At 45.8% G+C, this 15,280-nt stretch overlaps 1 protein-coding gene across 2 annotated transcripts in view; it reads left to right on the forward strand.

Annotated features, from left to right (window-relative positions):
* The first annotated feature begins 11,260 nt into the window (after positions 1 to 11,260).
* Positions 11,261 to 15,280, forward strand: part of LOC122551780 (contactin-associated protein-like 5) — a 1,290,980-nt gene continuing 1,286,960 nt past the window's right edge. For both annotated transcript variants that reach the window (XM_043694243.2, XM_087989330.1), the window contains exon 1: positions 11,261 to 11,466. In XM_043694243.2, coding sequence (XP_043550178.2) covers positions 11,391 to 11,466 — 76 coding nt within the window. In that variant the 5' untranslated portion in view covers positions 11,261 to 11,390. The remainder of the gene's footprint in view (positions 11,467 to 15,280) is intronic.

Raw genomic sequence — 15,280 nt, forward strand, 5'->3', positions numbered from 1 at the left:
TGAATGGCTCCTATGTGCTTCCCATACACAGTACATCCTGAAGCACACTTATTCTGCAGATTCTATTGACACAGAAATGGGTACTTTTAAAATTTATTCTTTCACAGGATTTAGGCAGTGCCAGCATTTGTTGCCATTTCCTAATTGCCTTTGAACTGGGTGGCTCACTCAGACATTTTAGAGGGGAATTAACAGTCCCACATTATTCCCAGTGTCACATGTAGTAATCATTTCCTAATGACAGATTTTCTTTCCTAAGAGATGTTCATAAACCAGAAATGGTTGTCACCATTATTGAGACTCGCTTTCAATTCATGAATTGAATTTAAATATCCTCAGCCAGCATGATGAACTTTGAACCTGTGTCCCCAGGCCATTAGCCTGAGCCTCTGGGTTACTGATCCAGTAACATTACAACTACATCACTGTCTTCCCCAACTTACAGAATACAGAATCAAGGGGAGTACAAAAGGAAATGGAGAAATTGTAAGGATAACCTAATTTGAAGGTCCAGAGCTAAGTAACAGTGATTTGAAAATTAACTGATAGTCATTTTAATGTTTAGAATTGTGGCTGGGATCTTGAGGAAATAAACTACCTTAATCATTTGGATTGAATTCACAGATGCAGTATACCTTCTTAATAACAATACCGTGAATGAATATGAAATACAACCAAGATATCCAATTTCCAATGGGAGAATGCTCTGAGGAATTGGTTCATTTACACTACTGGCCTTTAGTAGGGTAAGGTTTTCATTTGTGTAGTTTTATGCACACACTGTTGCATATATCAGTTGCCATGCTAATCAAATGCTGCAGAGTAAACCTGAATAAACAGCTTCACAGGTAAAATGTCATATAAGGGAGGAACAGATAATTTGGAACCTATGTTGCCCAAAGATTTCAACACTGAAATTATCGAACAAGAGATGAAAAAGACCATAGCTCATTCCATTTGCTGTCCGTCGTTCTAGTTATCAAATGGTACATTGATAAGCAAGTTGATAGCTGATTGTGTCAATTTGTCAATTAATCTGAAGCAGGAACAGACAAGTCAGAAGAAAAATCCTAGTGTTTGAGAGTTTTGGTTTCAATAGATGCAAAGTTATTTGTTCCTTCCACCCATGGTACGGTTACATTTTATGCCTTAAATTAGATGTTCATTGTGCCACTATATATTTATATGTATAAAATGTAAACTCCATTTCAATATATGTGCAGTTATATGTACACATTCAATAACACATGCACATCAGCTTTGCTTCATGCTTATCAGTAATGGTGAGTAGTAAGAATGATTCCAGTTTTGTGTTGAATGGACAGTGAGAGACCAGCTTTCTGTTTACAGTGCAATGGCACAGCTTCAGAAATTTCATGAATATCACAGGGAGGATGGCAGCAAGAACCCATTTTTGTGCAGCTAAGGGCAGACTGGCAAATTCATCAGCAACTGGTGCTGACTCTCAGCACCTCACTATAAATTGCTGGATTATATACAGACAAATAACAGTGTGTGCCTTCAGTTCAAAGTTATCTTCTCAGCAAATTCTGGCATTATATCCATACCCAGTAGGCTGAAAGCTGTTCGGCATTAATATGCCTTTCACTTTCCTCTTGGAGAGAAATGAATTGGACATTATTAGATCACTTTGTTTCTCTCTGGTCTATTGGAAGAAATAAGAAGACAAATTATTCGATAATATTGCTGAGCTAAAAGTTCGATTTTTCTTTCCATGGACATTTTTACTAAAAATATTAGCAGTATCCCATTCAATACCACAGGCATTGAAAATTGTTTTTACCATGCAAGTTCAAAATAATTACTGCAACTATTACCAATTTTTCCATTATCATCAAGTATCTAGTATCCCCAATTATCTCGTTTAGCATTTGTCAACCCAGTTGTCAACAATTATTGCCGATATCATCAAGTCCCTGTTATTATTAATAACCAGTAGAAACAATGACTGGGGCAGCACAGTGGCTAGCACTGCCAGGGATCCGGGTTCGATTCAGCCTCCGGTGACTGTGTGGAGTTTGCACATTCTCCCCGTGTCTGCGTGGGTTTCCTCCGGATGCTCCGGTTTCCTCCCACAGTCCAAAGATGTGCAGGTTAGGTGAATTGTCCCAGCTAAATTGCCCATAGTGTTAGGTACATTAGAGAGGGGTAAATACAGGGTAGGGGAATGGGTGTGAGTGGGTTATTCTTCAGATGGTTGGTGTGGACTTCGAAAAGAAGAAAAATAATAGAAGCAATTACTCAGGTACCACAAATGACTCCAGCTAACAACATTTAGCAGAAACTAAACCAATTATCCTAGTCACAAAACGCAATTATATGAGGCTCTTGTGGCACATTGGTAGTGACCATAACTCTGAACTGGAAGGCCTACATTCAAGTCCCACCTGCTCCAGAGGTGTGTAATTACGCATCTGAAAAAGGTGATTAAAAATATCCAAAACAGGATTTACATACTTGCTAATCAGTGGAAACAATACGCCACAGGCAGGGATAGGCAATTCCACACAGAGATCAGATCAAAGCCCGAAACTCAAATTGTATCCTGTTATGTTAAGTGGTGGACAATTAAACAACTGACCAGAGATAGTGTTCTATGAATATTTCCATCTTCAATGCTTGTAAAGCTCAATATGAAATTGCAAAAGACAAGACTGAAGGATTCACAACTGTCTTCATCCGAAAGTGTCAAGAGGCTTATCAAATTCACCCTGTCCTTGAGGACACCAACACAGATACAATTTGATAGCTTTCATTTAATATCAAGAACGAGCTGATCCATGTGAATATATCAATGGATGCAGATAACATTCCACCAATTGTGTTGAGATCCTGCACAACAGAACTAGCTGTGTTTTGACCAAATTGTGCTCCAGTATATCCCTACTGCCTATCTGGAAATTCAACCAGGTATTCCCAAAGCCTGTCCAGCATCTACAAAGCAGAAGCCAGGTGTGTGATGGAATAGTCTCCTCTTGTATGATTGAGAGCAGTTCCAACACTTGAGAGTGGGTGTTACTTTTTTTTGTGGGGGGTTAGGACAGGATTTTAGGCCACATGCTGATCCACCATGATCTTATTGAATGGCAAAGCAGTCTCAAGGGTCAAAAAGCCCTACTTCTGTTCCAAATTCATATGTTTGTAAAAATCCCACACCATCCAGGATAAAGCAGTCTACGGGATGGGACTGGCAACCCATCCATAAGGTTGAGTAATTATTCCTTATCACCAAAACTCAATGGCAGCAATGTGTACCATCTACAAGAGGCACTGCAACAACTCACCAAGACCCCTTTGCTAGCACCTTCCAAACATTCTACTATTCAGGAAGGCAAGAATAACTAAGGCTGTGGGAAAGGGCTCTAAACTAAGTAGTGGAGGGGTGGTTTCAATTGCATGGAAAATTGTGGAACATGTTAAAGCGGGGTGGGGGTGAAAGTTTAGCAGAAGTGATTATAGTTTCCAGAACAAATAATAGGACAGAGAATATGGAGAGGGTCAGGAATCAGGCTTGGCAGACAAGTGGACAACTATGAGAAGGGGAATTAGTCATTGTAAGAGTGAGCCTGTTGTACTTAAATGCATGCAGTACACAGAACAATTAAAATGAGCTTACAGTATAGGTTGAAATTGCGGGTCCAATATTGTGGGTCTCCCAGCAACATGACTACAAGGGGATCAGGGCTGGGAACTAATTATCCAAGGATACACATTCCCATTGGAAAGAGGGGCAGGTGGGCTGAGGGGGCGAAGTTGCCTTGTCAGTGAGAAATTAAATTAAATTGACAGCAAAAAGCACTTCAGAATCAGAAGGCGCAGAATCTGTGTGACTAGATTTGAGGAATGGCAAGTGAAAAAAGACCCTGATGGGAGTAATGTATAGACCTCCCTGCAGCCATCAGATGTGGGGCAGAAAATGAATCAGGAGATAGAAAAGGCATGTGAGAAAGGCACTATTACAATAATCATGGAGGACTTCAATACACAGGTGGACTGGGAAAATCAGGTCGGGAGCAGATCCCAAGTAATGAATTTGTGGATGTTTATGAGATTTTTTTAGGAGCAGCTTGTTGTAGAACTTAGTCGGGAACAAGGGAACATGAGGACTGCAGATGCTGGATCTCAGAGTCGAGAGTGTAGTGCTGGAAAAGCACATCAGGTCTGATGGATGTGGAAGGATCTCTTGAGGCCTTCAGCACATCTCATCCACTTCACGCACCACCACCCTTGGACTCCACTCCTCCCAACGCAACAAGGATAGAACACCCCTGGTCCTCCCGTTCCATCCCGCCAACCTTCGCATACAATGCATCATTCTCTGCCACTTCCGTCACCTCCAAATGGACCACCAGAGATATATTTCCCTCCCCATCCCTATCAGCATTCCGAAAAGACCATTCCCTCCGCGACTCTCTCGTCAGGTCCACACACCCCACCAGCCCACACCCCTCTCCTGGCACCTTTCGCTGCCCCCGCAGAGAGTGGAAAGCCAGCGCCCACACCTCCATCCAAGACCCCAAGGGATCCTTCCACATCCATCAGAAATTTGCCTGTACCTCTACCAATGTCATCTACTGCATCCGTTGCACCCGGTGTGATCTCCTCTACATCGGGGAGACAGAATGCCTTTTTGCGGATTGTTTCAGAGAACATCTCTGGGACACCCGCACCCACCAACCCCACTGCCCCATGGCTGAACACTTCAACTCCCCCTCCCACTCTGTCAAGGACATGCAGGTCCTGGGCATCCTCCACCGTCAAACAATTACCACCCAACGCCTGGAGGAAGAAAGCCTCATATTCCGCCTTGGGATCCTACAACCACACGGGATAAATGTGGATTTCAACAGCTTCCTCATTTCCCCTCCCCCTACATTATCCCAGTCCCAAGCCTCCAACTTGGCATCACCCTCTGGACCTGTCCATCACTTCCCCTCACCCGACCCATTCCTTCTCCCTCACCTTCATCTACCTGTCACATTCCTAGCTCCATCCCCCAAACCCCACCTTCTCCCATTTATCCCTAAGCCCCGAACCACAAGTCTCATTCCTGATGAAGGGCTTATGCCTGAAACGCCGATTCTCTTGCTCCTCGGATGCTGCCTGACCTGCTGTACTTTTTCAGCACAGCACTCTCGACACCTAGTAGGGAACAGGGAGTTCTTGGTTTGGTGATGACAAGGGAAGGTTCCGGGAGTGGAGGGAAGGTTGGTGGGGGGCATGAACCTAACAAAGGAGTCACAGAGGGAATGGTCTCTGTGAAATGCAGATAAGGGTGCGGAGGGAAATATATCTCTGGTGGTGGGGTCTGTCTTTTCTGACATTTATGCTACCTACAAACAGTCCTCACCACCAGAGATATATTTCCTTTGCCATCACTATCTGTGTTCCGCAGAGACCATTCCCTCCACGACTCCCTCTCCTGCTCCACTAATGACATGCAAGTCCTGGGCCTCCTTCACTAGCAAATTGTAGCCACCCCGGTGCCTGGTGGAACAATGCCTTATCTTCTGCCTTGGGATCCTCCATCCACATGGGATCACTGTTGATTTCACCAGTTTCCTCATTTCCCCTGACCTTATCCCAGTTGGTGCTTCACTGAATGGTCTGTTGGATTCCCCTTCCAAGGAACTTGAGACTGGAGAAGTATTAATGGGGAAAAACGAAGTGGCAAAGGAACTGAATAGATACTTTGCATCCGTCTTCGTGGTGGAAGAACCAGCAGCATACCAATATATCAAAAGAGTCATGGAGCAAAACTGAGTGTAGTGGCCATCACTAAGGAGAAGGTGCTGGGCAAGCTGAATGATCTGAAGATAGATTAATCAACTTGACCAGATGGACTCCACTCCAGAGTGCTGAAGGAGGCAGCTAGGAAGATTGTGGAGGCACTGGTGGTAATCGTTTAGGAAACACTGGAGTTGGGAATGCTCCCAGAGGACTGGAAAAGTAATACCCCTGTTTAAGAAATGAGGGCAGCAAAAGACAAGCAGCTGTCAGCTGGCCTCCGCTCCAACCCCAACCTCACCATCAAACCGGCAGACAAGGGAGGCGCGGTGGTAGTTTGGCGCACCGATCTTTATATTGCTGAGGCTAAACGCCAGCTCGCGGACACCTCCTCCTACTGCCCCCTTGACTATGACCCCACCTCCCAGCACCAAACCATCATCTCCCAGACCATCCATAATCTCATCACCTCAGGGGATCTCCCATCCACTGCCTCCAACCTCATAGCCCCACAACCCCGTACCACCTGTTTATACCTCCTGCCCAAAATCCACAAACCTGACTGCCCCGGCCGACCCATTGTCTCAGCCTGCTCCTGACCCATCGAACTCATTTCTGCATACCTTGACACAGTCCTGTCCCCCTTAGTCCAAGAACTCCCCACGTACGTTCAGGACACCACCCACGCCCTCCACCTCCTCCATGACATTCGCTTCCTTGGCCCCCACTGCCTTATCTTCACCATGGACACCTCCATCCCCCATCACGAAGGCCTCAAAGCCCTCCGCTTCTTCCTTTCCCGCCGAACCAACCAGTACCCTTCCACTGACACTCTCCTTCGACTGACTGAACTGGTCCTCACTCTTAACAACTTCTCTTTCCAATCCTCCCACTTCCTCCAAACCAAAGGAATAGCCATGGGCACCCGCATGGGCCCTAGCTATGCCTGCCTCTTTGTTGGATATGTGGAACAGTCCATCTTCCGTAGCTACACTGGCACCACCCCCACCTTTTCCTCCGCTACATTGATGACTGTATCGGCACTACCTTGTGCTCCCACGAGGAGGTTGAACAGTTCATCCACTTTACTAACACCTTCCACCCCGACCTCAAATTTACCTGGACCGTCTCAGACTCCTCCCACCCCTTCCTAGACCTCTCCATCTCTATCTCGGATGACCAACTCAACACGGATGTATACTATAAACCAACTGACTTCCTCAGCTACCTAGATTACACCTCTTCCCACCCTGCCCCCTGTAAAAATGCCATCCCATATTCCCAATTCCTTTGCCTTTGCCGCATCTGCTCCCAGGAGGACCAATTCCAATACCAAACAACCCAGATGGCCTCCTTCTTCAAAGACCGCAATTTCCCCTCAGACGTGGTTGACGATACTCTCCACCGCATCTCCTCCACTTCCCGCTCCTCTGCCCTTGAACCCCGCCCCTTCAATGGCCACCAGGACAGAACCCCACTGGTCCTCACCTATCACCCCACCAACCTCCAGATACATTGGATCATCCTTCGTCATTTCCGCCACCTCCAAACAAACTCCACCACCAAGGACATATTTCCCTCCACACCCCTAACAGCATTCCGGAAAGACTACTCCCTCTGCGACTCCCTTGTCAGATCCACACCCCCCACCAAACCAACCTCCACTCCCGGCACCTTCCCCTGCAACCGCAAAAAATGCAAAACTTGCGCCCACACCTCCCCCCTCACTTCCCTCCAAGGCCCCAAGGGATCCTTCAATAGCAATCAGAAATCACCTGCACCTCCACACACATCATTTACTGCATCCGCTGCACCCGATGTGGCCTCCTATACATTGGGGAGACAGGGCGCCTACTTGCGGAACATTTCAGAGAACACCTCTGGGACACCTGCACCAACCAACCCAACCGCCCCGTGGTTCAACACTTCAACTCCCCCTCCCACTCCGCCAAGGACATGCAGGTCCTTGGCCTCCTCCATCGCTAGACCATGGCAACACGACGCCTGGAGGAAGAGAGACTCATCTTCTGCCTAGGAACCCTCCAACCACAAGGGATGGATACAGATTTCTCCAGCTTCCTCATTTCCCCTCCCCCCTCACCTTTTCTCAGTCCCAATCCTCAGACTCAGCACCGCCTTCTTGACCTGCAATTTTCTTCCTGACCTCTCCGCCCCCACCCCCTCTCCGGCCTATCACCCTCACCTTAACCTCCTTCCACCTATCGCATTCCCAATGCCCCTCCCCCAAGTCCCTCCTCCCTACCTTTTATCTTAGCCTGCTTGGCACACCCTCCTCATTCGTGAAGAAGGGCTTATGCCCGAAACATCGATTCTCCTTCTCCTTTGATGCTGCCTGACCTGCTGCGCTTTTCCAGCAACACATTTTTAAACTCTGATCCCCAGCATCTGCAGTCCTCACTTTCTCCTATCCTGACCTAGATCATTGGTCAGATTTTACAGTCCATTATTAAGGATGAGATTACAGATTATTTGCAAGTGCATGGTAAAACAGGGTTGTGTTAGCATTGCTTTGTCAAGGGGATGGTCATGCCTGAAATCTGTTAGAACTCTTTGAGGAGGAAATTAGCAAATTAGACAAAGGAGAGCCAGTGGATGTGATCTATTTGGATTTCCAGAAGTTCTTTGACCAGGTGCCACACAGGTGACTGGTAAATAAGAACCCGTGGTGTTGGGGCAAGGTACGAGAAGGATAGAATATTGGGTGACTGGCAGTAGGCAGAGAGAGGGAATAAAGCATCTTCTTCAGAATTGCAGCCAGTGACTAATGGAGTTCCGCAGTGATCAATGTTGAAACCACAATTAGTTGCATTATACATTGATGATTTAGACAAAGGAACTGATGGCATTGTTGCTACATTTGCAGATGATACAAAGACGGGGGGGGGCAGGGGGACAGCTAGTGTTCAGGAAGCAGGGACGCTACAGGAGGACTTGGACAGGCTCAGAGGGGAAGGAAGGATTTAGCAGCTGGAATACATTGTGGGGTAAGTGTGATGTTGTGCAGTTTGATCGGAAGAATACAGGCATATTGTGAGTAGTTTTGGATCCCTTACTTAAGAAACGATGTGCTGACATTGGAGTAGGTCCAGAGGAGGTTTACAAGAACCAATCCGGGCATGACGAGCTTGTCATACGAGGAGAGACTGAGAACTTGGAGTCTGCACTGGATGGAGTTTGGAGGGATGAGAGGGGATCTGATTGAATACTGAGAGACTTGTATATAGTGGATATGGAGAAGATGTTTCTACTGGTAGAGAGACGAGAACCCAAGGGCACAGCCTCAGAGTGAAGGGATGACCCTTTAGAACTGAGCTGATGAGTAATTTCTTCAGCCACAGGGTGATGAACCTGTAGAACTCATTGCCGCAGAAAGTTTTGGAGGCTATGTCATTGAGTGTATTTAGCACAGAGATAGATAACGAGTATACTAGTGAGGGGATCAGGGTTATGAGTAGAAGGCAGGAGAATGGAGTTGAGAAATATATCAGGAGCTGAATGACCCTAAATCTGCCCCTATATCTTATGGTCTTGCAGATGAAGGTGCTCCCATGCTTGTTTCCCTTACTATAAGTTTCCTCAAGGGACACAACATTCACATTTGGAAAAATATTGTCATTTTGTCATCGTAACTTGTTGAAATCCTGGAACTTCTTCCCAGCAATATTGTGGGTGTACATTCACCACCGAGACTGGGACAACTCAAAATACCCACTGAGCAAGAGCAACTGGGGATGGGGAATAAATGGTGGTGTAGCTAGCAAAACCCAATTCTCAAAAGTGATTTTTAAAAAAAAAACAAAAATCAGATACTCTATTAATTGTACAAATTATCACCAACTATGAGATAATCATCCTTTTCAGATGTTACACACACGTGGGATTGGGTCTCCTGGCTCAGAGTAAGGGACACTACACCGCACCACAAATGTCCCTTTGCCATTATGATTCCCTCTATTATCAGTTACTCCAGCTGCAACTAATTGTCTCAGTTCTTCGCAATAACGAACACCAATAATTTCAGCTCGTCATCGGTTTTACTTTGGAACTAGACCGTATTTCACGGGGTTGTTCCGCAGCTGTTTCTCACTCATTGTGCAGCCTCTATAGATTTACACTGCAGGAATTTTACCAAATGCTGTTTAGTATAGCTGTTTAAGCCAAAAACCTAACTTTCTTAAACATCTCCTTAAATACCTTCTTTAGCTGAGAGGAATTACTGTCAGAATTAGCAAATAGGGTGTACGTTGATTAAAAAAAACAAATTAGCATTACACAATGTTGACAGGCACATTTGACCAATTTTGTTTTTAAATACAAAACATTCTGACTAACTCTGGGTGTTCCGTTTAGTGCAGATGTGTCCGTTTACCAGGATGAAGGCATTGCCCTGGTCTCAGTCTGGGCGATCAAGGAGAAACTCGATTGTTTTGTCTGTGGAAGGAAGATTTAACTTGGGATTTCAGTGAACAGTTTTGGTCTCCGCACAATGAATCCCTCCAAGGGCTCTTCTGACCGTCGTTTCAGAATTCTCTCCTCCCAAATAGTTGAAGTTTATCCTCTCACTAATTCTTGATGACCTGCAAGAAGGTCCCTGGACTTGGAAAAGCGGAGAGAACTCCCTCTCAAACAGATTACGATTGAGAATAGGTGATGATTCATATCCCTTTCCTAGCACCCCCAAACAAATCCTAGTGGAACATTACTGGTGAATGCAAAATAAATTAACTTCCCGAGGAAAGTGAGTCTAAAGAGAATGGTTCTGTTTCGGGACTACATTGTTAATGACAATAATGATAAATTCGATATTATGCAATATCCAAGGGGGCACAGAAATAGGGTGGATGATTCTGGATTGAGACTGTTCAACTTGTCTTTATATGGTGGGGTTGGATAGGCAAACGCCTTTCCCCCCATTCTTAGCGCCCACTGATGCTGCACCTCAAAGCGCTCGCTTCAAACCGCAGGGAGAACGGCGTGGCAAGAGTTAAATCTGTCTTCTGTAATAAAAACAGAGACGGCAGTTAGGGGTTAAATTTCCACTGTGACGAGTGAGTTACTTCCCGAGAAAATTCACAAAAAGTAGGAATAATATTCGGACTCAATGATTCCCTAGTGTTGAAACTTGCTGAAAACAAGTGTTAATGATATAGACGTTGGCGAATTTAGGGCAAATTGTAATACAGCCTTTTTTTCCCCCCTTTAAAGCAAGCGCCCGATTTAGTGTTAAGAGATTTGACAGCAATTTCTCTTGTGGGTCATACATGTTGGGGGCTGCCGTGTTTTTGTTCAGCAGAGCTTTCGAGCGTGGATAGTATACTGAGGGGGAACAGCACATCCTCACAGTAGCAGCCTTCCCCTGCATCTCTCTCTCTCGCTTTACGTCCGTGATTCCGGGTCCACTGGTTGGCGCAAGAGGACGTGTAGCGGCGGGATGGCGTGAACGAGCAGCTGGTTCCGAAAGAGGAGGAGGAGGAGGAGAGAGAAAGGGGGGTGGGGGGAGTGGGACAAGGAAGAGAAACAAGAAAGCAAGGGGACAGCACGGGGAAATCAGACGCGCGTTGACATGGTGAGGAGCAGAGAGTTTCTCTCCTGATCTGGTGCCTGTGTTTTTTTTTTGAAAAATGGACTCGATCGCTGGTTGCTGCGCCCTCTCTCTATCGATCAGCCTGTGGGTGTGCATCACCGCCGCTTATTCCCGTAAGTACAGCTTCTGAATGTTACAGACCCCCTTTTTTTTGGAAAATAAAATGCACATGTTTTAATGCACATCCTGGTCTTGGTCTTGACCTGGTCTTGGGGGAAAGCTGTTAAAATTGTTACTGCTTTGTGCACACACACATACTAGTTAAAAGTGAGAGGCGCTAACATTTGACATTTGGCAGGAAAGAATGTGTCCATCTCCCAGCTGTCCTTGTTCCCTAACATACGGTGGCACTTAGAATATACTGCAATGTTGGCATGTTTTCCACTTAAATATCCGATTTGTCCTTTTCCCTCGCTGGGAAGCTTCCTTCCAAATGGAAGGCAAGTGATGATTCTCTCCCCCCCCCCCCCCCCCCTCTCTGTGGAAATATGTTCAACAATATTTAGTCTCAGTAACTTGGAAGCAGGCAGCGTGGAAGTGTTTGGTTGCTGGGTCTTGCCACTGGGGAGCTGCCCGGGGAGAAGGGACTGACGCCCTGGGAGCCCTGTGCGATGCGAGAGGGCTTTAATTCACAGCTACCCCCCTCCTCACTTTGACTGAGTCCCGGCTCTGTGTTGCTGTTTACAAACACACTTTGTGCATCGCTTGGGGTCGGCAATGCTCAGGCGGAATGCAAAGCGGGTTGGGCGGTGGAATTCACTCACCACTTCGAGGAGGCTTCTGCTAAATGTTATCTGGCTGGGATTGAGGATGAACTGAAATATATGTTCTTTCTTTAAAAAAAAAGACCCAATAAATATCGATGAAATTAACATTAGTAAAATCACTTATCGGCAAAGGTGTCAAATACTAGACTGAGAGCCACGTTTCGAGATATTGACAATGCCCCCCTTTTTTGGAGGGGAGGCAAAACTTCTGAGGGGAGGGGATGTTCTCAAATTGTCAAATTTATTGAAATGTGACACGCCGCACCTTTCAGGTCAATAGCTCTCCTCGGCAGGTCAGCAATCTTGTCGTAAATTCCTTCTCTAGTTGCTCATTCGCGAAATTACTAACTGCTTCCACTCTGCAACCCGGCAAGTCTTTATGTTTTGTTTCTGTGGAGGAAAGGAAAGTTGTAGGGAGCAATTGGAGATTTCCAAGAGAGCCGGACCGATGTCCCGAGTCAGATTGCTCAGCCTCACTGAGCCGGGTTGATATATCTAAAACAGGCGAATGCTGTCTGGTTTGCTCTCTCACTGTTGCCTCTAGGTGTTGATTAAACTTCCCCAGCGCAGTACACGTGTGGTGATGTGCGTCTCTCTCCTTGTTTTCTTAAACATGTCAAGATAGAAGGGTGGGTTGCGCGATAGTGTCTTTTTTTCCCCTTGGGTGTGTTTAATCAGAGTTCAGGTAAAGGACATACTGACTACTTACATCTCCCGTGGACTCGGCATCGCTGTCCCACTCCCACTGAGAGCCTCGCGTGTTATATTCTATTTCCCCCCTCTATATCAACCATTATAGATCAGGGGGGAGGCCATTGGGCACATCCTATCTGCACTGAAAGGACATCGCACTCTGCCTTAAACATCCACGCCCCCCTTACCCTGCACATTCTTTTTTTTAAACACTAACTCCCTTTTGAACGATTCAGTTGTCACCCTTTGTCTAAATAGGAGGGCTTGGGACAAAAAAAAATAGGTTTCTCGCATTTGCTGCTTCCTGTCGTGGAGTTCGACAGCCCTGCTTTAATACAGGGCTCACATTGAGTCTGTTGCACCAACTCTGTGATAGAGGTGAAACTTTTTTTTTTGCAATGCTTACGCCCACCCTCCAAAGCAAAACAAACACACACAGGAAACTTGCGCAGACAATCCATCGTTTAGTCGAAGTGCAAAAATGACAAGTGAGGCTGCTGTGTCAAACGGGGGGGGGGGGGGGGGAATACAAGCAGGAGCCGGCAGGTGGTCGCGGCTTGGTTCGAAGTAAAGTCTAAACTTTGTTGAGAAAGATGTGCAGAGCGTCCTCGGTAGGTATCGCCAGCGAAATGCCCGTCTCCGCAGTTTTAATCCTCATGCAACATCTAGTCTGAAATTGCGTTGCTCATGGCTGTTGCAATGCCATAACTTTTTTATTTGGGGGGGCTGGGGGTTCTTCATTTGAGACATGAAGTACAATAGTGACACTACTGTGTGTTCACATGCAGTGCTATGGCCGTGTCTAGATGTCACTACAGAGCAGTTCCCCGAGTGAGGAAAAACATGCTGCCTTAAAGCTGCACGCCGTCCCTGAAATATGCATCGAAACAGGCAGTCCGCAGCACTCGCCAGTGTGAAACAAAACAAAGAACGGTGATTGTGCTTAACCTTAAAACAAACAAAATAAACCAGAAATTACTGGAGAAATTCAGCAGGTTTGGCAGCAGCTGTGGAGACAGAAAGAGTTTCGGGGCGAAATACCCTTCTTCAGGACTATCTTCATGAACAATGCCTTTACGTTTGAGTATTGTCTCAGTTGTATGGACGTTGTGTATGCAATGTGACATCTGTAGGAAAGGAGACCAAGTATAGTCCACTCGACCCATCCGGTCTGTTCCACCATTCAATGACAACACTGATCTAATTTTAACCTCAACACCACATTCCTGTATGATTTCCCTCTCCCTCCGTGTCACCCCCATAATCCATCACCCCCTTGATAATAAACAATTAAGAAGTTAACTCAGTTGGCTGGTTTGCAATGCAGAGTGAAGACAGTGTGATGAAGACAACTCCCACTCAATTGTCAGCGCTGAAAATGTGTTGCTGGAAAAGCGCAGCAGGTCAGACAGCATCCAGGGAACAGGAGAATCGACATTTCGGGCATAAACCCTTCTTCAGGGCTTATGCCCGAAACGTCGATTCTCCTGTTCCCTGATTGCTGCCTGACCTGCTGCGCTTTTCCAGCAACACATTTTCAGCTCTGATCTCCAGCATCTGCAGACCTCACTTTCTCCCCACTCAATTGTCAGTCAACTGGGATTATCATGAGGACTGTCCTTCTCAACCTCTCCCCTTGCCTGAGGTGTGGTGACCCTCAGGTTAAACCACCACCAGTCATCTCTGTCTAATGAGAGAGCAACCCTGTATTGTTAAGTCTACGGTGACTTTTCACACTGTTGCATTAATTGAGAATCTATGTGCCTTTGCCTTAATATTAAAATAATACCTATCTTAATATTTCAGTATGAGTAGTGAGATGATACAAGCAAGATATGTTAAATTTTCAAATTCTCAAATATTCATTTTTATAAGGTGCTCAATTTATTTTGAAATGCTTTTGTCATCAGACTTTCTCTTGTTAGAATGAATGGTTAAGCATTGAACTGATTTTGTTTTTACAAAGTGGTCGGATCTGTTGCTCTTTAATAGGCTCCTTGCATCTGTTTGCCAAGGCAGAGCTCAAACACGAGCTTCGTCAGTCAGCTGGCACACAGTGCTCATGCTCCTAAGGGGGATTGCAAACAGGATTTCTTAGGGTTCAGGCTGTCTGTCTGTGCAATGCTGATGGCAACCAGGGACCAAGTCAGACTCAGTAGTATGACAACTGAACTGAATCAGCCAATGGTATACCAGGGGCAATAGTCAATGTTAATTAGCCAGTCGAGAAACTTGCAAGGCAGATCTGTTACTGACAGCCCTGATCTTCGCAGCAAGCTTTCAGATCGAACAAAAACTTTAATTGTGGCTCGAATTCAATTTGAGGACCATATGAGAACCTATAATATTTGTTCACAAGATGCAGTGTGTGGTTGTTTTCATTTTGTCTTGGCCTCACGAAAAGGACAACAGAACTGAATACGACAGCGGCAAAATAATCCATACCTGCTTCCCTTTTATAATGCAT

Source organism: Chiloscyllium plagiosum, unplaced genomic scaffold (assembly GCF_037043375.1).
Source record: "Chiloscyllium plagiosum isolate Xiang-an unplaced genomic scaffold, Cpla_swu_hap1 HiC_scaffold_7, whole genome shotgun sequence".
In the NCBI taxonomy this organism is placed as follows: domain Eukaryota; kingdom Metazoa; phylum Chordata; class Chondrichthyes; order Orectolobiformes; family Hemiscylliidae; genus Chiloscyllium; species Chiloscyllium plagiosum.